General features: G+C 43.4%; 1 protein-coding gene across 1 annotated transcript in view; it reads left to right on the forward strand.

Moving 5' to 3' along the window:
* Positions 1-23,788, forward strand: part of RSU1 (Ras suppressor protein 1) — a 105,556-nt gene extending 81,768 nt beyond the window's left edge. Inside the window, exon 9 of the mRNA XM_088524337.1 lies at positions 23,322-23,788. Coding sequence (XP_088380463.1) covers positions 23,322-23,424 — 103 coding nt within the window. The 3' untranslated portion in view covers positions 23,425-23,788. The remainder of the gene's footprint in view (positions 1-23,321) is intronic.
* The last annotated feature ends 239 nt before the right edge of the window (positions 23,789-24,027 follow it).

Raw genomic sequence — 24,027 nt, forward strand, 5'->3', positions numbered from 1 at the left:
TATTTATTTTTTGCATATTATTGCAATGAAACATGAGCCATTGCACTTGTTCCCAGATCATAAGCTGGACATTTACATGAGTTGCAGGCCACAGTAAATATTTCTCAGTGCAGACAGGTAGATGCCATTGGAAAAAACAGAACAAATTCTTAAGTTGCCAATATTGTCACAAAGTCTCCCTGCAGAATGAAGTTGTTTGACAAAGTGTTTCCCTGGTGATTTGGCTGCAGATGAAAATGTCTTCAGCAATAAAATTCCGTGCTTGGGTCTCAGCTCTCTGTGCTCATCAATCAGCAAATGACATATCAAGGATCTTTTCTTGCTGGATTAGTTAAAAGGTGGGGGGAAATATGTGAAACATTGATATTTCTTCGAATTCCTGTAGGTAGAGGCTTTTTCCTACTCTTAAATGCACATTCTTTTTTTTCACAAAATATGTTTTGTTGGCTCCAGCTTCCTGTAGCAATCAATAGTGCTGCAGTAGGACTAATATAAAGCTAGTTTTTATGTACACAGATTTTCATGCCTGGAGATACTGGCTACTCTCAGAAAGTCCCCGTCAGTTGCAGGCAAGGGAAGGGTGAGGAGAGAAGTGCCTTTGCCAACAGTGCTGCCCTCGGTGCACTGAGGACTGAGGACTGGTTTAATATGTCCATGTTTTGCCAGCAAATTGCATTTTGTACATTTTTCGATTACATTTTTATTGTAAATACAGTTTTAATGTGATGGGATAATCATACTCTAGATCTGCTGATACTTTTATCAAATGTCAGTAATGGCTTTAGAAATTTCAGATACATGGCTGCAAAGAAATAAATCACCTTACAGTTTAATTACCTCAGATACAGCAGTAGCAATGATCCTCTGTAAAGCTGTGTTACTAAATAATTGCCAGCAATGAAGCTGCTTTCCTTAAAGAATGCTCTATTAAGGAGACAATTTCACAATGTTTTATGCTACATCTGTTGCTGCCAGTACTAAAATTTATAAAAGAATTTAAAATATGACAGATGTCAGCAATAATTGTTATTTCATGCCTACGTTTTAGGGAAAAATTGGAACTTATTGCAGTACTCATGAAGATTTATATGAAAGATTTCATATGAAATCCATATATACTTTTAAAATACTTTATTGTGAGTTATGATATGGGATCCAGGGAAATATGTTAAAACACAATACAGCAGAACGCCTCTGTGTAGTGTGTCCATCTGCTGAGAAAAATACAGAAAAAAGAATCACTCATTTTCCTACTAAATGTCTCAAAACAGTCACTCCTGTTCAGGTCCAACCATCTGAGAGGCAAAAAGGGAGCACAGATGGAAAGATGAGTATCCCATTAAAAGAAAAAAAAAGGAAAAGGTGATAAAATGATGAGAAATAAGGAAAGGAAAGAAGAAAAGAAGAAAACATAAAAGTTTAAGGGAGACCAATGAGAAGGAGAAGGCTGATGAGCTGGAAAGGCAAGAGAAATGGGAAGAACCAAGATTCTCGACATCGAAGATAAATGAGGAGAATCAGCTGATTAGGCAAAGGAAAGATATAGGAAGGAAGTGCAGCAATAGCAGAAAAATGGAGAATTTAGTAAAAGCAGGTATCAAGGACACCAAATAATCAAATAATAGAAGGCAAAAGGATATGGGCTGCCTTTTTCCCCCATCAGCAATCAGTAATTGGAAGAGAGGAAGATAAAATGATGGAGACAAAAGTCAAAGGCACAACAAAAATGTGTTTTCCAGTTTGTTGCTCTTCTTGGATGCTGGGTTTCCTTTGGGTAAATTCCATAGTTACTTTGGGTAAATTGCACTTAAATACTAATGTCTTGCTAATTGCTGGTGAACGCGTTGAATTATTTGAAACAAATTGGGATCTTGTCTTAAAATAGAGGGCTTGAAAGTGACTCGGAGCAATTGGCATTGTTTCTTTCTCCCCATGCTTCCAAGTGAGAGCGCGTGGTGTAGCCCTCCCTCGCTAATGCAGTGACCAGCAAACACTTCAGGCTGGTCACTCAGCCGCTCTCTGCGAAGGCACCGCAATTTGTAGGCTATGGCAATAAGAGTACATTTGATTTCTAAGGGTTTTTTTGAAGGAAAAATGTTAGGTGTTTTTATCCTCCAATCTGGGAGTTGGGAATCAGGCAGCACTTAATGTATTGAATGCAGGAAGAGAAAACTTGAGCATAAGGTACAGAGACATGTAGGTTGGGTTTGGATGAAACACATTTGTGTGTGGAAAATTATAGACTGCCTCAACCAAAATGACTTTTTCCTTCTCAAAGAAAATATGTTTTTCTCCCATCTATTGGGAGATGTTACAGACCTCCCATTGTAGCATGTTTATTTTTTATCCACATGCACTTAAACAGCAGCACTATTGAAGTTTTGTTTGTTTGTTTTTGTTTTTTTTTTTTCAAAAATTACAGAGGACTCCTTCAAGAAGATGTCTGTCTCCCTTCAGTCTGTATGTTTTTATTTTATGTGCTTATTGGTTTATCTGGGAGTTAATCTGTGGCATTTCTTCATGATTCTGGAAGACTTAAAAAAAAAGTGTTCATACTGCTGTGCCCTCTCCCCTTACTAAAAATAGGTACCAGAAGAAAAAGAACTTGGAAGGGAATTTGGAAGGGCTGCGAGAATATCTGGTGTAAAATTGTCTGTTCCTGCATTGAAATAGCGATTTAAGAATATAGTAAAACATAAGTAACAAAAGGATCAAGCCAAATGAAGTGTTGTGATTTCTTCCAGGCCAGGATTAATTTAAATGCAGAATGGATGTAACATAAGGAATAACAACATATAGTAACAGCCCAGTTTAACAAAAATAAAAAAAAGAAAGAAAAGTGAGAGAGGGAGGTGCTTACAGAAAGAGATCTAGACTGGAGTAAAGCCTTGGTATTTTTCCCTTGCTTTGTTGTCTTTCCTTGGGGCAGCCATGGGTTTGAGACATGAGGCAGCCAAGTTGTGTCGAGGTTTGGTGAGATCTACAGGGGAAAAACCTCAGCTTCTAAAAGCTCTTCATAGGGAAAAGAAGCAATTCTTAGACTGGTTCAGATGAATAAGTGAAGGAGAAGCCCAGAGTTGGGTGGTTCTGTTCCCAGGACGATAGGTGTTGCCATAGTGACTAAGAGGAGTTGTGAAGACAACACGGGCTCTGCTTTCCCTAAAGCTGAGTCAGCCCTTGGCGCCTCAGAGCAGTCCGTGGGGCAGGGGCAGCGCCAGGCCCGCGCGGGGCCGGAACGGGCTCCTCAGAGCCAAACACGGGCGCTGGCGGCCGCTCGCTGGCTGGCGGCTCGTGCCCGGAGCCGGGGATCCGCCTGCCCTCAGCGTGGAGCCGCGTAGCTCTCACAGGGCGTGAGGCCGCTGCCCTCGGCGTGGAGCCACGTGGCTCTCACAGGGCGTGAGGCCGCTGCCCTCAGCGTGGAGCCGCGTGGCTCTCACAGAGCGTGAGGCTGCTGCCCTCAGCGTGGAGCCGCGTGGCTCTCACAGGGCGTGAGGCCGCTGCCCTCAGCGTGGAGCCGCGTGGCTCTCACAGGGCGTGAGGCCGCTGCCCTCAGCGTGGAGCCGCGTGGCTCTCACAGAGCGTGAGGCCGCTGCCCTCAGCGTGGAGCCGCGTGGCTCTCGCAGAGCGTGAGGCTGCTGCCCTCAGCGTGGAGCCGCGTGGCTCTCACAGGGCGTGAGGCCGCTGCCCTCAGCGTGGAGCCGCGTGGCTCTCGCAGGGCATGAGGCCGCTGCCCTCAGCGTGGAGCCGCGTGGCTCTCGCAGAGCGTGAGGCCGCTGCCCTCGGCGTGGAGCCGCGTGGCTCTCGCAGAGCGTGAGGCCGCTGCCCTCAGCGTGGAGCCGCGTGGCTCTCGCAGAGCGTGAGGCCGCTGCCCTCAGCGTGGAGCCGCGTGGCTCTCGCAGGGCGTGAGGCCGCTGCCCTCAGCGTGGAGCCGCGTGGCTCTCGCAGGGCGTGAGGCCGCTGCCCTCAGCGTGGAGCCGCGTGGCTCTCGCAGGGCGTGAGGCTGCTGCCGTCAGCGTGGAGCCGCGTGGCTCTCGCAGAGCGTGAGGCCGCCTGCCAAGTCTGCAGCCAGGGAGCTTCGCTCCTGGAGGCAACAAACTGCCAACAAGCTGGGCAGCAAACAGCTTGAGTTGTAGAGTGAGCCTGTGCTTCACAGTAAGTCACTATCTAGGATTTGTGCTAAAAAAATCATTTTTTGCTTTAGTAATAATTACTGTCTTTTAGTAAATACACAAAGCCCATCAAGTAGGTGCAGTACTAAAAATGTCAAGTGAGTGAATCATGGGCAGGAAGAGCAGGACAGAGTTTACCTCTACGACATGGAATCTGAATCTGGACAAGGCTCAGAACTGCTTGAGACTAAGATATATGGCTGCCCTGATGCAAAGAAGATAGCATTTTTAAAATTAATGTCCCTGGCTTTGACTTTCTTCATACTTCCCTTTTGCAACATTTATTTTTTCATTAGGAGTGCTAATGTGGCTGAAAGATGGATGTGAAGAGGTGACAAGCACCGTGTATGTTTAAATGGGGAAGGATCTGCTGAAGTCTGTGCTCCTGCTGAAAGAGCTTGGGCTTGAAGTCCTGGTAGCGAAAACCGCAGAGCCGAGATGAGCTGCACAGCTGCTGGGGAATATGTTCCTTGCATCAGTCCAGGGCCCCCAGGTTCTCCTCCTCCACTCATAAGGGTACCCTAAATTCACATGGTCTGAACACTCATTCATTTCCTCATTCACCTCATGCTCCCATTTTTCAACTCAGTAAGGGTTCCCTGTGTATATACCAATGTCCTCCTCTTTTTTCCATGCCAAGGTCAGCTGCTTTTCCATAGGTGAAGCTTTGCATGTGTCTTGGTCCTTTGTCTTCACAAGCTCCTTCTTCTCTTCCATTCTTCCCCTAGCTCTTCCTTTTCCTTGTCCCTGAGCTGTTTTGCCCTTAGTGTGACCATTTCCCTGTGTGCTGAGAGCAAGTGCTGCAAGGAGAAAGGGGGACTATGCTGACAAAGAGGAGAGTTGCCATCCGGAGCTGGCTCTTGGGTCTATAGGCCATTGCCCCTTAGAGCTATGGGCTGTTGCCCGTGCACATGGGTGCCTGGCGCAGCTGAATCCGCTAAGTAAATGCAGGAGGTCGCAAAGCCCAGGGCTGTGTGTTTACACCGCTCCTCTTCCATGTTCTTGTTTTCACCAAAATCAATATGACGTTGCCCATTGCCTAGAACGGTCTCTGAAATGCTGGAATTCAGCAAATAATCCCAAATTTTGAAATTAGCTCATTACTAGCAAATGCACTGAAAATGCCACTCGGCCAACAATCATAAGATCCAGGAATGAAAACTGCCTACTGTGCACTTAAGCCATCAGTGCCTAAGTGCAGTTGTTTTTTCCAGGCTATGATGCATATTTAAGAGTTTTCTTTTAAAGCCTTTGAAGCTGTTTTACAAATGGATCTGATACCTCTTTGACATGTAATTCTGTCTGACTGTCATTCTGAACGGCTTCTCCATGGTGCAGATTCCCCAGCAGTTTTTGTGTAAGGCTTGTGTTACATGATGTTTGTGGGATTTGAGTAAGCAACATATGTGTGTTCTTTTCTGTGCAGTTTCACCTTCTGCCTCATAACATTTAATTTGTCTTTATTTTTATTTATTTATTTATTTTTACAAATATGGATCGATCCACTTTGGTTCCTTTAATCCCTCCTCTTGCAGGGGGTTCCCATGTGTCTAACGCAGTAGCTCTAATGACCACGCAGCCGGCAAGATTAGTTTTATTAAGTGGCTAATCTGACAGAAAGCCTACACTCAAAAACAAGGGATTAGTCGTCTAGAGCAGTAGCACTGCAGCGCTGAAAAGTGGTCTGAGCAAATTATTCCACCATCACTAGAGCAGGTGGAGAAATTAAGTCAGTGTGCCTTTGGTTTTGGCTGCTGGGTAGTGGTAAAGTTTATTTTAAAATTGCAGGGGGTTATTTTGCTAGATAGGGATAGATTTGCTTTTGCTAAGGCAGGAAACTAATAAAACAGTAAAGAACAGATATTTTCCTGAGCAGAAAGGTAAAGGTAAAGGAAAGGCACTGCTGGAGTGACTAGGGATTTTTGTTCTTTTGGTTTTCAATATGAGTTATCTCCAAAAAATTTTAGTGGGGAAGTTGGTGTAGATCATAAAAAAAACACTTGATTGTAGTGGTGTTTAACTTTTCAATTAAATGTCTTTCATTAAATAAAAGCTATTGTGATATATGTTTCAACTTCATGTTCAATCTTGATCCAGTTTACTTGCTGTGATAAAAACTGCAGTACACTGAAGCCCCAAAGAGATTCATAGAGAGCAGTTGTTCACCATAGCATCATTTCTCTAAGATAAATTATATAGCAGTAAAGACAAGTTCATAAACTTTATTGTATTGCTTTAGTAGCAGTGCTTTTGACACTATCAGGAAGGCAAATTCAACACGAGGACCTTCCCTGAGGTTTATTAAACTGTTTTAGAAACTGCTCATGTTGATTTTTTTTCTTTTTTAGGATATTTTTTCTAAGCACAATGAGAGGGGTGAGGAGGAAAGTCTCATTTTCTTGATCTTTGGACAATCTTTTTGATTTTCTAGTTATTCTAACATGCAAAAAGAATCGTCCTATAAGAAAAAAATATGCCCTTTGTACTTGATCGACTCAAACACATTGCTTTTTATAGTTTTACCATTTTTCTTGAATAGCATGCATCTTTGTCATAGTTTTTAAAATATCTAGAAATAGTATGGTTGCAGTTCTTGAAATTATGTGCAGCTATGAGCAATACGTACTATCTACATTTTCCGTATTTCGAGACTATGTTCTAGTTCTGTGTGCGTAGTAAAAAAAAGATCAATGATTAACAACCCGTTGAGTGGAACTGTACTTCAATTTGTGAATGTCGAAGAAATGAGGATTGAAGTACTTTGCATTTGTATTGGAAACAAATGTCAGAATCAAATGCACTTTGGGTCATTATGTGACATCCCTGAAATACTATGTTTTTTCTATCCTCTGCAAACAGTACTAATAAGCAGAATTAGCACCAGAGATCCTATGGTGTTTTCCTTTAATTGATATATTTCTCTTAAGGATTTCAGAAGATCTGTAAGCAAGTATAGTTTTCACTATTTATCTCTGCATTTATTTTTAGGAAGAACGTAGGAATGTTGAACTATTTCTATTCTAGATGTTGCTGCAGTCTCTTCAGAGACATGCTTCAAACTGAACTTACAGAACTGAAAGACTTAAAGAACAGTTTATACCTTCACTGCCCATGCAGGTGTATCTTTTACATAATAATAGATGCTCCACTGTAAAATCCAAGACACAGATATCTTTTACCACAATTTCTCTTGGTCAGGTCAGTGCTAGGGAACTGCCTAGCCATTTCATAGTAAATACAGTTTTATCTTTATCCTTATGAAGATGTTAGAAAGAAGGAGGAAACAGAAGCTATTTTTCTTGAAATAAAGATATTTTGACAGTAAAGCCATAGTCGGGGAGAGAGCTAACATCTATTGAGTTGTATTTTAACTCCTTCAGCCTTGAAGTGAACACCAAACAGGTAAGCATCAAAAATTCAAGTGTGATCTCAAGAATTTAGTGACAAGCTTGGTGAAATTACTTGTATTGGAGCAGCTCGCAGGGACCTGGTGCACCCTCCTTCTTCTCAGTCCCCCTCAGACTGGGAGGAGTGGGCCATCTTTCCTGTATGTCCCTCATTTTGGCACAAGCAGCTTTCCCCCTTCCAGAGGAGACTCCCATGATAAATCTACATGAGCCCCTCCCTACTGAGGATGCCAAATTCATTTGTCAGTGAATAGGAGAAGGTGACAATGAATGAGGTGCCAAATCTGCAGCGCGTGATCTGCACAGAGGTACCATGGCTAGACAAAGTCAGTATTTATAAGGGCTCTGGGCTGGTGAGGAAATCAGGCATCCTGTGCAAGTGAGAAGATGTTTTAAGCCTTAAAGAGGGATTGATTTGTGGTTATTATTGCTGCCTGTGATCTGCCAACAGGGATCTGAAGCTAATCCACTAGAGCAGCACAAGTCAGGTATATTGGGCCAGATGGAGGTGCCAGAATAGGCTACTCCTGCTGCCTTTGATGCTTCCTCTCATGAGGTGATAAGCAGAGCAAAGCAAGGCAGGGTTGGGAGACGCGCGGGGGCAATGCTGCCGGCAGCACAAGGCCGCTGCCGGGCGCTGCAGTCGCTGCAGGATCCATTAGCCATTCCCAGCAGGGTCCTGGCTCCGTGGAGGATCGGGGCAGCTGACCACGCAGAGTGGCTGGACTGTTGAACACTAATATCATCAAGTACTTCTGCACTAAGGGGAGACTAGAAAATGGGGACTGCCTGTAGTTGAGAAGTAATCCTAGAATGCCCCAGTTGTCCTTGAAGTGGAAAACTATTTTGTGTAGGGGCTTTTATTCACTATGAGTTCATGCTCCAGCTCTGAAGTGTATCAGAGATGAGTCTTCTTTTAAAACATAGTGCTGCAGCCTATAAATATGGTATGATTTAGCTGCTAAGATGTTGGTGGGATTTTACCACTTCTGGTTTCATTTTGTTAGAAGTGAGAGCAACCTGGGGCTTAGGAAGGCTATTAATTCTCTATAGATCTCATGATCATGTGAGTCAGCGTGCTCATTGCATAAAAAGAGCTTTATATAGATGTTGAATCAATTGGCAGTGAGTTGTCAATGTGTCTCCGAGACCCTGGGCAGTTGACAGGCTAATGAAGTGCTTTCTCAGTGACACAGAGCTGTTGACATTTTTTTTTTTCTAGTTTCCCTCTTTCCCCCTCTCTCCCCCCACACTAGGATTTCTCATAAATCTCCACCTTGCCATAAGCACCAGGAAGTTTCCCAAGTCAGAGGGTAGCTCTTTGCTACCTTGCACGCAGAGGGTGGCATTTGGCAAACATGTGAGTAGCCTGTGTGTGTGTCAGGAACCAGAGAGTGAGGACGAGTAGCCTGTGTGTGTGTCAGGAACCAGAGAGTGAGGACAGAAGTCAGGCAAGGAGTCAGGCGCTTGGCAATGGGTTCACCAGCCTGGTTTTAAGAAGACATAGAACGAGTGTAATTTGGTTTATCAGCCCAAACTACAGCTTCAGGGCTGATTACCTGCACTGATCCAGGGTAAAGGGCTTCCAAGCCGTGTTCCTTTTCCACTCATCCAGAAGCAGAAGGAAACCTTTGTTTATTTTGCATCACTCTTTAGGGTTCCCATAGGTACCTTTTGCTAATGTCTAATGACTGAGTAAACCAGTTTCTATCCTGTGAAGTAAAAGATCCGCATTTGTTCTTGCAACTCGAGTACATATTTAGACACCAAAAATTTAGGATGTAACTACTGCTTACCTATATCAAAAATATCATATTGGATTCATACTGCTTTGCAGGCCCACCTTGTAAGAGAAGCTAGTTTGATTAACACATGCAGAAAGAAATGGACAGGGTGAATAATTAGCCCTAATTCTTAATAAAAAGTTGATGAGAAGGCAGCATTTTCATTCCGTTTTTCCCAGCCAGCCTAGAAGATGGGAATATGTTGTTACATAGTTTGGGGTTTAAGCCTAGCCGTGGACTGCCAGTGCAATTTTCCTGTTTGCTTTCATGGAAAAGTTTAATGAAAATGGCCTTGCCAGATGATTTAAATACTGAAATACCTGCTGCTTGACAGCCATCATAAAGGGGTGCTTGTTTTTGCACAGTTTCCGAGAAATGCATTGGTTGCTAACACTAACAATGAGACAAATTATCATGAAAGTTCTGCTGTCATTCTTGGCCATGAGTGATCTAGAGATCTTTGCACTTTTCAAGGCACTCTGCTCGGTAGAGAGCTAAAATTAGAAATTCAGGTGATTCCCAAGACAGCCGTGATGAGACGAGGTCAGAGGAAAGGCTTCCCTGTGCAGTGTACGCTACTCAGTTTTCAGTTCTCAAGCACAGACTGCTTGACAATTAAAGCCAAACCTTGCACCCACGGAAGTCAGAGGAAAACTTGAATTAATTTTATTGAACTAGAATCAGGCTAGACATACATTGCCATTTCATCTTAATGGACACTGAGGCAGAAGGAAGTCTTTTTTTTTTCCAAAAGGTTCTGCGTTCTGCGCATTGTGAGCCGCGAAGCAGATTCAGAGGAACTCGGGGTATCACACAGATTATGTAATATTGGAGGTAATTCCTTTACATCCTTTGCTAATATTCCCAATGAAGTTTTTTTTTTAAATGGACAGAAAGGTGAAACTGCTGCTTTCTAAATGCAGAAATGCAGAAACTGCTGCTTTCTAAATGCAGAGAAGTAAGGCAGTGTACTGCTCTGCAATGGAGTGCTCCTATCCTCTATCCTCTTGGGGTGAGAAGGATTCACCTCGCAAGTGAGACTTCTTGTCTAGCACAGCAGAACCCAAATCTAGGAGAAAAAACTGCAAAAATGAGAACGTTAGAGTCTGTTTCTGGGAGACAAAAGGAAATCCAGTCCTTCTCTCAAGGTGTTAATTGCATGAAAAGATATTATGTACTTTCCTGTTGTTTCAGAACTACCTCCATCTGTGGTTTGTTTTCTGAACAAAGCTATAAGGAAGAGGACAAGCTAAAAAAGTGGCAAATATTCAAACAAACATTAGTGTCTTGCATTAGCTTGGGGCTGGTTCAGTTTGCTGATAGCTCAGATTCAGCATGGTCTGAGTAATGAAGAGCTGACTAGTGAGCCTGGTTTGGTGCAATTCCCTGAGTCCTCCTGAAACATAACAATCCCAGAAAGAGTATAATGAAAAATAACAGAAAGGTAGCTGGGGGCTTAACTTATGATCTCTGCTCATTACAGTAAGCGACATTTTCATTGCAGTGTTACCATAAAGATTATTGGCTGCCACATAACATAGGTCCCTCCTGAAAACATTCTAAACAGCTTTGTCTGCATTGTCACAGCCTATGGAAAAACACCAAAGGTTTGCTTACCATAGTACTTGTTTGCCAGATATTAATGGTAGGATGGTTTGTTCAAAATTGACTGGGAAACTTGGTGAATATCCTCTTTCATTTTATTGGATGGCATCTATGTGACCACCTATGGTCCGCAACAGCAAGCGTATGTCAGTGGAAAACCTATGTGTATCTCAGCATAGTTCATCTCTCCATAATGATCTGTAGCTTTCAAAATCCCAATGTTTAAATATGACCTGTGAAAACACCTTTGAAATTGGCTTTGTGTTTCCTTCACACATACATGGGCCTGTCTGAGGACAGCTCATGAGGGCATCTGGAACAGCAACATCTGCTTGAGCCTGTGGTAAGGGGTTAGTTGAAAGGGTTGTGTCTGGAAACCAGAAAGAGATTTCGCAAGGGAGATGGCAAAATTCAATCTTTGCATTAACCCGCCATGCAAATTTAAAAATCTAATCCAGGAATGTTCCCTTGGAACAACCTTCATGGAAGGTAAATCCAGCTTGAGTCGGACACACAGCTCATTTGGGTAGCTGAGTGAAATGTGCTGGTCTGTGATGTCCAGGACTTCAGACATGGTAAGAAAATGCTCCTGTACAGTCCACACTGCACAGTCCTGTTAACCTTTTACAACTGTGTCAAGAAGGTGAAGTGAGGTTTTTAATTTCATCTCTTTTCCTCTTTTACTTAAGAGATGACAGCTCAGTGGTGTGAAGGAGCCAGACCTTCTTCCTTGCTGCATTGAGCAGCTGCTCTTTAGCCCTGTTCCTGTGTCCATCGAGCAGCGAGGCTGGGCACAAATTCCAAGCACGTATAAACACAAATACTATACAAACACCACCAGCCACCAGCAGATTAGCGTGGCAGGAGGGCAGGCGCTTGCATAAACACAGAGCACAAACAGCCTGACCCCATTTCTATGGATCAATGATCGGGGAAAACACCATTTCAGTGGGCCCTCTGGTATCTGGCTCCCAAAACATGGATGTCTCCAGTGTCCAGCGCTTTGGTCTGGCCTCACTGGTGGATCACAAATGTGCTCTCAGAAGGAAGGACAGACTGGAGGTCATCAGGCTTGGCCAAGCAAACCTACTGACCAGCCTCTTGCATGCAGCTGGCCTCATTTATCCCTCTCTTGCTCTCCATTTTCCCACCCTTGGACTTGGAAGGGAACTGCCTTGGTTCCTTCCCTGCTACTCTTTTGGCCCTGCTCCTGTAAGAAGACCAGTTTACCCCTCAAATACTTTTGCTCGATCCCCCACTGCTTCCACAGTGGCCCACTAGCTTTGTGCAGTTCTCCAGAAAGAGTTTCTTCTCTTAATTCATCTCCATGAGTTGTGCAGCAGGGGCATGGGCTTGATGCTTTACCATTAATGGTCTCAGGAGGAGCTGACTGAGGGGCCTGATTTGGTTGAGCCCCACAGTGTCTCTCTTGGCACTTTGTGTGTGGTGACACTCAGCTCTGGAGTGTTTTGTGCAGTTCTGGACTCCCCAGTATAAGATGGACATGGAACTTCCCGAGAGGGTCCAGCATAGAGCGACAAAAATGATTAAGGGGCTGAATCATCTATCTTACGAGGAAAGACTAAGCAAGTTGGGCCTGTTTAACCTGGAGAAGGGGTGATTGATAGGGGATCGTATCAATATGTACAAATACCTGAGGGGAGAATGTAGGGAGGATGGGGCCAAACTCTTCTCCGTGATGGCCAGTGACAAAACAAGGGGTAATGGATATAAATTGAAACACGGAACGTTTCATCTCCATGTGAGGAAGAACTTTACTGGAAGAGTGCCAGAGCCCTGGAGAGGCTGCCCAGAGAGGTTGTGGAGTCTCCTTCTCTAGAGATCTTCCAGACCCGCCAGGATGCCACCCTGTGCCACGTGCTCTAGGTGTCCCTGCTTGATCAGGGGGGTTGGACTAGATGGTCTCTAGAGGTCCCTTCCAACCTTGGCCATTCTGCGGTTTGAACAGCCATGGGGCAGGCAGCCTCACAACCCATAGCCATGGCGAAGGGCAACAACAACCCTGGGAAAGGCAGGTGAGCCCAGGGCAGACAGCCAGCCCTGCACGGGGAGAACTGCGGTTCCTGAAGAGTGTCCTACCACTGTCAGTGAAATCGGCCATCCTCTGCGTGCAGCAGAGCGGCCTTAGATTAACTCTGACACTCAGTGTTTGTTTAAAAAGAGAAGGTGGCAGCTCTTGTGTCAGTATTTCTCCAGAATCTCTGTTCTGTGCATTTTATTGGTATAATTGTCTAGTTACTGAGAAATAAATGCATACTTGCCAACCATAGAATAACTAAGATAGTGCCTTGCTTTGCATAGAGCTATTTTACCCTTTATTTTCCTTTTCTTTTCAGTGTGTGTTAGATGCACAGCAAAATACATACAGTAAATCAATAATAAAGATTATGTATGGGAATTTAACTAAGCATTGAGTCCTGTAGTGTGGCATCCAGAAAGCATAGTGGGCACTGTTTTACTTAAGTCCAGAAGACTCTGTGTGGACAACAACATTAAAAGAACTTAAGAATGAAAAAGACTGGTGGAGTCTTCAGGTCTGAAGTTGCCCTGTGAAGATGAGGCCGTGCTGCATGCCAGGATGTTTTCTGCACCACGTTCCCTGCCCCGCCAGCGTTGGTTCTGCCTGGTTGGCAGGCAGGTGTTTCCCTTCTCAGATCAGTGGCCCTGAATACAGTCCCGCCAACATAAGTCACTGAGATGGTATGAAGTGCAGATTTATCACTACATGCATAAAGACAAGGGTTGTGATGAAACAGATGACTTCAAGTAAACAGAGCACACTTCTTTCTCACTTGAACAGTCTTTTTCTTCTCAATCATACGTTCTGCTCTGCAGCCACCTGTGCTGGCTTTTGCTAAAGATGCTGAGCCTTGTCATACAGATTCTGCAGCTCTCAGTTCCTCTTTACTCATTAGATGGAGGATTCTGGGTGGATATCTCAGCCCTCAGGTTTGCAGATGATTCCTGATTCTGTCACTGCAGTGCTTTTTTTCTGCTTGTGCATAAGTGAGAAAATACTCTTTGATGTGGAATAAAGAAAACAAGGGCAAAAATACGTTAGTTACCATTGAAGTCAGTGAGAGTTTTTAGCAGTAAGGACTTTAGGTTTTGTCTTAGGTAGTTACCCTACAATTGGAGCTGATGCAGAGACTGCATACATAGACTGAACTACTCACTGATCTATTCTAAATGGAGTGCGAGCAAGGAGATCGTCCCTCCTGGATGCACTTAGAGATGTGAGTTCCAGATAAGACATAAGTCCAGGTGCAGAAATGAATCATGTTCTTTGTTCTCTCAGGCTGCTTTCACATTATCCTGGTAGGGGTTATTTTTCAGTAGACTCCTTAAATGAAATCTTAATTTGGATTTCTCTCTGTTTTAAAACATAAATCCAACTTCTTGCCATCTTTGGGCAGTTGTCCACGTCCCCTTTGTATATTCCGTGGCTTTGTGTTAGAGCTGAGATTTTCAGGTTCCCACTCCCACTGTATTAGATAGATAGGTCTGAATTTCAGAAGACAGGTGCCTGTGCTGCATGTGCTTTCAAAAACCTATTCGCCAAAAGCTGCATTTCTTGTAAGCTCTTTCAAGTTCAATGAGCAAAGTCATTAACCAGTTTTGCAAATCTTGGCCTGTACTTTTTTCCTTAAAAGACTTTTTTCTTTTTTTTTTGCTGGGTTTTTATGAGCTTCCAGCTGTGCTACCCTAACAAGCCTTTCATTTAAAGTACCTGTTTCAAAAGGCTGCTGGCCTCTGAGAATATCAGGAGATGGCTTTCTTTTATTACTGTATATTAATTAAAAAGTTGCCTTGTACCTACTTGAAATTCCTTTTTTGGGAAAAAAAAACGTAGTTTCCTCAGATAGCAGGTTCAAAGAAGTGGGAATTAAATTAACCACTTTAAGAGCTAACATATTTGGCAGAATTAAAACATCCAGCAACTGCCAGCTCCATAAGAGAGCAGATTTTTGTAAATCATAATTGCCTCAGCTCACATGTCCCCACACACGTTTATCTCCCCCAGGAGAGGGACCTGCCACCTCCTCACCTGCCCAGCTGGTCCATATGCACCTCGGTGCTGCCGTTGGGGCTGCCGAGCTGTCCCTGCAGCACCGATGATGCTCCGGTGCGGAGCACACACGGAGCCCCTGAGCTCAGGCCACGGGTCTGCCTGGTCAGGGTCTGTCTTTGACAGTGACCTTTGGAGAAAGAACGTAATAAACAGGACAAGGCAAGGCTGACTCCTCCTCAGGCAGTTAGCAGGACAAGACACAGCAAATGTAAAGAGGAGAGACTGGGATTGGGGATCTGGCAGGAGGGAACTGTGTGGAACTGAATGGTGGAGCTAGAAGAGTGACGGCTCTGGCGATGGAGAGTGGCATATGGGGTGAATGGGCTTATTCAGAGGAGCTCATTCTGCGCAGCAAACGATACAGTGAACCCGAGGACAGTATAGGCAGAATGCTATTATTGCTTGTTGATGCTTGGGGTGTTTTTAAGAAGGAATTCACAAGAAGCCAGCGTTGGACTATATGACTCAGAAGCGTCTATAATGTAAAGCCAACAGCTTGCCAGCATGTGGGACAGGAAAGGAGTGGTTTCTCCGGGTGGGCTTCATCTAGCATTTTAAGACATCTAAATGTAAGTGTTCACATGTGAACTAGCTGTGCAATCTCCATTGTCGTCAGTGGAAATCTATTAACAGAACCTAGAAAGCAGCTAAGCAGCCCACAGCAGACACTTGTGTTTGGTGAGCCAGAGAGCTCTCTCTACTCCACTGCCTGTTGCTCTTCTGCACTGACTGCAGCATGGCCTTGCACATCTAGCTCAGCACCCATGCTGCATCTCTTCCCTCTTGTCTGACTTGGCCTCCAAAATGTGAAACTGCAAAGCAGACTATTCCAGGGTGCTCAATTTAGCCTGTGCCTTAAGGTCATGATTCCTACGTTGGAAAGGATGTGCTTCTTTTCAGATGTTTAATATGTGAGGGATTTGGGAGTGGACACCAGAAAATCCAGCACACTTTCTTCACTCTCTCCCACTTTCCTCTGTCTTCCACTTCTTGAAGCTCCTGCTCTGCCAGCCCTGTTAAGCTTGTCATGTTTATTAACATGGACAAGCACAGTAACAGCAAACTAGTGCGGCCCAGGCTGCTTCCCGTGGCTATCCACATCCAGCCCCAGAGGCTGAGGGGATCACAGCAGCATCCTGAGCAGCATCATGCTCCTCCTGGAGAGCTGGGGGACCCAACCAGGGTCATCCAAGCTGAGTAATTAGCCTTTGGGCCACTGCTGTGGGTGAAGGTAGCATGAAGATGACCATGGAAGCGCCCGGATTTCCAGTGTTCTGCCTAGGAATGCACTGAGTCTCTCTGAAGAGATTTGCAGGATTTGGAAGGATTTAGTGGGGCCTGGGCACACTTGGCAGAAATGTTGGGTTGTGAAGATTATTGGGGCAGGTGGAAGGAAGGGAAAATACCACAGATTGCTACACTCAGGAGTGAACTGGGGACTAGGATTTGGGGTATAGAGGTCTTTCTTACAAAAGTATTGGGGGACTTGAATCTGAATGGGGGAATAAAGGAAGGCAGAACATGATAAATCTAAGAATACTGGACTGATTTTACAGCATGTAAGAACTGCAGCTTCAGTAGCCCAGATACTCGTATGAATCAGCAGACAGGCAGAAACTGCAGCACCTGAGCTGTTTAACCAGTCAGCACTGCCCGAATTCCCCAGTATGAAGAATGAGCTGGTACACAAACAGATTACAGGCCAAAGCTGAGTTTTTTGAAGAAATTTGCTGAGAGTTTCAGATGATGAACATCTCTGACACTACTGCCATCTGCTCACAGAGCACTCGCAAACAAGGGGCAAAAATTAGCTGAATAAAATGACTCACTCCTGTCTGTTCAGTCTCACTAAGGAACCAAAAACTGCAGCTTACTCTCCAAGCTTGTAAGGAAACCAGGTATTTTGTATTACTTATCTAGATAATGCTTCTATTAATTTAAGTCATCCAACTTATATCAAAGAGAAGAAAAATAAATTATTGATAAACAATTAAAATATACCCTCTTTCAAAATATTTTTAACTCCTCTTTTCTCAATTGGGACAATACTAGCAACTTGAACTCAGTTTGCTCCTTCCTGTGGGGAAAAGGCCAATCTTAGTTGCTTAGAGGAGATACTGAGACAGCAATAATTATGCAAAAACTGTCTTGCAATAATAAGTACTTGTGAATTTTAACTAATAGAGATTTTCCCTATCCCAGATCAGCAGCAGGCCTTGGAGCCACTTTATTAAGGTTACTGTAAGTACTTGTGTTTTAAGTTGGATGTGAATTTTAAATACCTGGTTAAATCCAGGTTTTAGATTTTGAAAGGTCAAGCATCACTGCAGTCTTTTGTCTTTCATATCATGGTACATACTTGAATATAGTATCTCACCAGGATCATGCTTAACTGTGCATGTCCCTTCTCTTTTGCATACTTACCCTGTAGATCTATCACAAAAATAAAGTGAAAAGGTAATGCATTCCATGTGGCTGATGTTTGAAATCCTGTTTCAAAATGCTGAAACTCCAGAAATCCGATGTGCATCAAACACGGATCTACAAACACTGGTCTGAAGATTCAAGCAGTCTGGTGAAGGATCAAAAGTGGCTAAAACTACCGGTTATTTATTTAGTAGCATTTTTTAAATGTTTGCGCTAGTTCACTTCTTTGATTTCTGAAAATATTTAGCCTCTAGCTACAATTTACAATCATATACACCTTATGTTATACAATTGTAAATAATTTATGTTATGCAAGAGAGAAAATTTTGGAGAGTATTGTACTGAAGGCTTTTTTTTTTAAATGTCTTTTTGAACTTTAGAATTTTAACTAGGGTTCTTTCTTAAATTCAGAGGTTTTAGGAGCAACCTTGTGCACTTTCAAATCACAAGGCTCCATGCTTGAGCTTATACTGTAAATTGCAACATTTAGCAATTCATAGTTTAATTTAGAAGGATCACCCACTTCTTAAGTGCTTAAGTGTAACGTAGCCGGCTGTGGTTATTGATTCTCTCTGAATTTATTACAAGAAAGCTGTGTTCACCGTTTCCTCTTGGGAATGCCCCTTCTGAACTGCATGCTTGCTAGTGACAGCTTAGACCCCTGATACATAACCAAAGACCTTGCCTAATATCCTTGCAACTGCCCGGGGAATTTTTATTAAGTAAAAGCATCATTAAAGTAGACAGAATGATGAAGTTTAATGAGCATCTTTCTCACTTTTGATATTGTTAGTTTTGCTGCAGCAGCCATAGTGCTCCCATTTGTTACCTCCGGTGGGGCAGATAGAGAATACATGAGATTTTGTTTATGTTTATGCTTTTGTTTGCATACAAAGAAACATTTGTGTTCTCAAGAGATTTTTGTTAAATATTTGCTTTGAAAAACATATATGAGGAATAAAAGCAATTGGAAATCTCTAGCTGAGGCTTTCTGCATTTTCAGTCTTGCGTTTAATTCCCTCTTCAACCTGACATTATGAGAAGGCTGCATACGATATAGTAGCTACCAAGCTTACCAGGGCTCAGCAGTTTGCTAACTGAGACTGTAATGATACTCTCTGACTGTTGCTGCAAACTGCAAATACATGAAATATTTATTTGCATTCCAGATGTTACTCTTCAGGCTAGGTTGTTGGCAGAGAGTTGCACACAACCATCTTCACAGAGCTCTAGCATCAGCGTGAGGAGGTGATGTTCTGAAACGCCAAGTGTAGAACCATGCACGTATCATCAGCACTGCCCTCACAAATCTCACCCAAAAAGACTAGGCACAATCAACCTCCACATTCCTGTCTCTGTTTATCGAGACCATTTGCCTTTGCGGAGGTTTCAGTCATACAAACAAACGTATCAAGGTGCCATCCCGTAGTAAATCGCCGTCCCTCAGCTGGGCTGCAGAGCTGCCTGTGTTCCCTGCGCTGCCGAGGAGCGCGTGTCAGCGCCCCGGGCGAACAGGCGTTAGCTCGCACGGTGCTTCCCCTGCTCAGGCCAGGGGCGTCTTGGCAGGCAGCTAGCAGAGCTTGGCAGGCAGCTAGCAGAGCCTGGCAGGCGCGCGGGGACTTGCAAGGGCTTCTGTGGCCATCTCCTTCCCACGGGGATCAAAATCATTAAGAAGTAGGTGTATAAAAAACATTTCAAATGATTTTACTTCCTCTTGTAATTCAGAGTTAACTTCTCCATGAGGATCAGTTCAGTTACTTTTCTTGTTTTCTTTTTTTCCTGTTGTTTCCCCCCTTGGGAGCTGTAAAAGTGGTGTCTCTTGTTGTACTACAGGTTCACTGAAAATCGTGATTTCCCTTTTCCCGAGTGTAACAGAAGGCAAATTCTGTCCCAGAGGCATTTTCACAGTCATTATTGTATTTAAATGTTGTTGTGACACCATATGTCTTCTCATATTTGATGTGTGCAAACACAAGAGCGAGAGTCCCTGTCTGCGAAGGCTTATATAATGTAAATACGTCTGATCCTTGCTCTTTGTGTAGCAGACTACCGTGATAGATTGCAAAGCGTTTATCTTCAGCTGAGAGAGCAATGTGCAGCTGAAACTCTCTTGGAGCTTTGCCAGGGAAACCAAAGTGGAGACATCTGATTTGCTTATTTCAAACCCCACAATTACTTTTCTGGGTGAAGTTGTGGGTGCTTATGCCAATAGAAGGGGTCACACATGAGAATAGATAGAGAATAGATAAAAAGAATGTAAATGTGCTGCGGATATCTGCAACTTATGCAGATCTACTGCTAGTATTAACATAATATTTGCATGCGTGGGGGAAAATTGCTGGAGCATTGACATTAGTGAACATCATAAGTAGCAAATATCAAAGAGAAAAAACATCACAAATACAGGTCAGTTGGAATTTTTACCCCTTAGCACATACAGCAGTTGCTGAATATCATTTCATAGTCAAAAACCTAAACAGACTTTACCAGAATTTTGGAGTTTATTTAAAGGTGTCACTGTTCAGTTTCTCTCCTTCAAAAGCATCCGTGTCACTGCCACCACACTGCCCTACCTCGGAAGAAGATCACTAACTCGGACTCTGCCAATCCACAAACGTACTGGAATGGAGACCAGACACAGAATTAATGCCAAAGATGCCATCTGAGTGGGAATTCATATCAAATTCCCAAAGCAAAAAGTGTAGTCTATAATAACCTAAGCAAAAACTCATATGCAACACCTGAAAAATGCAAAGGCCATTCCAGTTCTCTCTGTGTCAGCACTAATGGGGATAAGATGCTGTGGACAGCAGCAGGGTGAAAACACAGCACAGCACCAAGGAACTTCTGCTCCTATTCACTCAGTTCTTCAGTGCTCAGATATGTGAATTTGCTCTTAAGTCAGTACTTTAGGTCCCAAATGGGAACTCTCTTGTTATATGAAAAAACTTGCATTCTACTGCAAGGTAACAGTATTTCTCTAGAACCAAAAAACAACTCAAATATTAGTGGAGTATTTAACTACACGCATTTCAGCGTGAATTTCTACTTCTCAGGTACTAACTTCTCAGCATTATAAAACTATTTCTGACAGTGGCTCAAGTGCTCATTTGCAGATAGTTGAGAAAAAGATGCTTTGTCCTCTGACTTTTTCTACATTAAATTGGTTTCTCATTAGACAGCCTCCTTGATGATGGCTACAGTTTTTCTGTGCTCTTCAACAGTGATATGATTTCCTGATCCCAAAACCTCTTCTTCCCTATCTTCCCTTCCTCAAGTCGCTTAACCCCTCCCGTTAGGATGAGTATTTGGTTAGTGCATTTACCGTATACTTGGATAAAATACAGCCTTGTGCTGTTGGGGCTGTGCCCCTTACGAGTATAAAAGTAATTTCTGTTCACAGTAATAGGCAGCATGCAGTTATCACAGAGGTTCAGGGCTGTCTGCGAGTCAGGAAACGGATCACCTGCTTCCTTGCTGACAACAGGTGATGGCGTACATAAAATTTCAGCAAGGTGAAGTAATGTCTTGGTTTACAGTTGTATTTTCCTTGAGCGAGGCTGTTTTGGGAACAGTGCACCTTGACAGCAGCCTGTTTAGCAGCGTGATATAAAACTACAGTTGCTGAAGGAGTGAAAAATGAATGCATCCACTGCACTCCACTCTGCGAGTAGCTCTAATCTCTCATTGGCATCCAGGAACTTGAGGGATGAAGTATCTCCAGATACAGCACAGTAAAGCTCAGAGCAGTTTTGGCAGGTTTCAACCTCCCAACTTCAGTACGTCTTAGCTAAAATCTCTGTCTGAAATCAATAGTTGCTCCACGGCTGTGCCACACAGCATGGGAATTCTGTATTTGGATCCGTGTTCAGTATCTCTGGCGTACAGTTGGCAGTGGACCCGCTGTCTGAATAGTCCACCAGGCCCCATATAAGAAGCAAGGACAATCCTCTGCTGGTAAAATTAGTTTCAGCCTGCAAAGTGAAAAAAAAAAAAAAAAAAAAAAAAAAAAGATAGTTTAACCCCTGCATTTTTGGCCGAACTCCAACAGCACGCAGGGCCTGGAAACGCCTCATCGCTCGTGTCCTTCTATAATGTAGAAGGCAAAGTCACAGCTTGGTTGAAGCAAATTATCCTTCCTACTTCCACATCAGTAGCCTCCTTGGAGCAGAAGAAAGTCAAAAGGTGGAAGATTATGTAGGGATTCATACAGCCTCTGTGCCTCAGGGCTTGCTCCGAGGAACATGGGGATTTGTGAGCAAGGCTGCAGGATCTTCTCACTGGCTGAGATTACAAGCAGCCAGCAGGCCAAAACTGTTCTCATCAGCATCCCCAAACCAGCTCTGCCTTTTCGTAGGGCTAGAATTACTACAGTTTGTAACTGAAGGCATCTCCCTTGTGTGCTCAGCCTGTGTACTGGCAGCAAGGCTTTGGATGAGAGACATTGCTATGGGTGGGTTAATGAAACATCTAGCTGGATCTCAGTCATTCTATCCTCTGTGGAGGGATGGGCTTTCTTCACTCAGGTTGATAGCCACGTTAAAATGGTGTGTCAGGCTGTGATTTCAGGGTAGGCAACAGCATGAAATGAGTAACAGATTCTGTCTGGGGAGGACTAAGCAAAAGTAGGAAAGTGATCTGCATCTGGCCCTTCTTCACAAGAGACAGACAGACATACCAGCTCTGTACATGAATTTCCGAGGGGAACGTGGACGTGCAAGCATAGGTAATAATCCATTACAGCTCTTTTGTGGGACCTCTGTATGCCACAAATAGGTGTGAATGCAGGGCCTGGCATCTGTGACGGCCGTGCTGACAGCTAGGTCTCGATGTGGCAAAAGGCAATTCTAGAAAGAGCCTCAGAGCTTCTTGACCCTAAGCCACTAGACCTGTCCTGTTTCCTGACAAATCTCATAAGTGGAAGGTGCAGTATCTGCCATAGAAGACTCTCGTGGGAAATGGTGCATTCATCTTTCTCACTAGCAGAGAAGTTCCTTTCATTTTCTAAAAGTTCGTGTCCAGCTTGCTGGGATTGGAGGGGCCACCCACCGCGCGGCGGCCGCGGTGCGAGCGGGGCCACGCGCAGAGGTTTGCGCAGGGGCGGCCGCTTCCCAACGCGCTTGGTGTCAGTGCGGGAACGTAAGTTTGAGATGTGTTTATTTTAGGTAGCTTTTTAATTTAGTTTAATCAGGATTACTCATAAATTATCTATTAATTACCGTGTGATATTTAGCTACATCCTCTCAGCCATGCAGTCTATTTAGCTTTGCTCTGAATGCCAGCCGTCTTAATTGTAGGATACTTTGTCAACATTTAATCAGTGGTACTTACTAATGTGGCATTGATGTGTTGGTAGCCGTCCCAGTGCTATCAATCATGTGTGAGCAGCAGAGAAGGCTGTGACACCATTGCTCTCTGTCACATTATCAAGCCCTTGGGTTTTCTGGTTAGGGATGATGCTCACTTTGCTGTAAGTGGCCACTCTATCTCTCCAGTTCAACCCAATTTTTGTCATTGTCAACTTGAATACACATTCTTGCAGCCTTCTAAGCCTTAATTCTATAGCTGCGGAATAAAGGTTGCTCATTTCCCAAGGCAAAACTGAATGCTGCTCCCCTGCTCCAAAGGCCTCTTCTTCCTAGTGCTACTCTCCTGATAAGTCACAGAAAATGACTACTATGGACTGCAGCATGAGATCTAATAGTAAATTCAGTGTTTTGAGACAATTTTCTTTTTTGATTTCTACTAGCCAGGTCCATTGTTTATGCATACTTTAAATTAGAAGCCTGTGCTTGATGGTTGTATCACAGCTGTTCTTTGTCTCCTTTCCTTCCAGCCTTTACGGCAGACACATGCAGGCAAACCCAGAACCTCCCAAGAAGAACAATGACAAGTCCAAGAAGATCAGCCGTAAACCTCTGGCAGCCAAGAACAAATAAGTCATTGGCTTGAGCCTCTTTTTTATGTCTTTTAAATTTTTTTGCATGTGCCTACAATATTCCTACATGTCTCATGTTACTCATATTATAAGAAAGCAGAGTCTATAGGTAAAAGCAATTTGCCATGTGTACTGTTTTATAAGATATTGCTTAAGGAATACAAAATTACATATTCTCCTAATTATGATCACGTTTATGTAGCCATTTAATATATCACTGTCAAACACATTTTAGCTTTTGTATTTATATGTATATTAATGTCCTCACACATTCTGTTAATATCAGATTTTTTCTGCACCTATATTATACTATATTAAATTTCATATAATATTGCAAATGATTTTAATAAAGGTCTTTATTTGTATCATGTTTTGCTTTCTTGAGTAGGACTTCTGAAAAGTGATTTTTCTTGAGGAATATCGATGTCCAGTTTCCTGCCATGTGTTGATTTCTTTTGTAGGAATCTGATAGCATTTTATCTGATACAAGCTACTTAAAATGTGAAACATTCTGTCCAAGGAGTGAACATTTTTAATGTTTCCATTTCTTTTTCGCATTGCTGCTTCTTGCTTTTTTGCCCTGCAGATTTTTTTTTAACTGGGC

Source organism: Tinamus guttatus, unplaced genomic scaffold (assembly GCF_059628265.1).
Source record: "Tinamus guttatus ecotype Peru unplaced genomic scaffold, ASM5962826v1 Tinamus_guttatus_pri_ptg000209l, whole genome shotgun sequence".
Taxonomy (NCBI): domain Eukaryota; kingdom Metazoa; phylum Chordata; class Aves; order Tinamiformes; family Tinamidae; genus Tinamus; species Tinamus guttatus.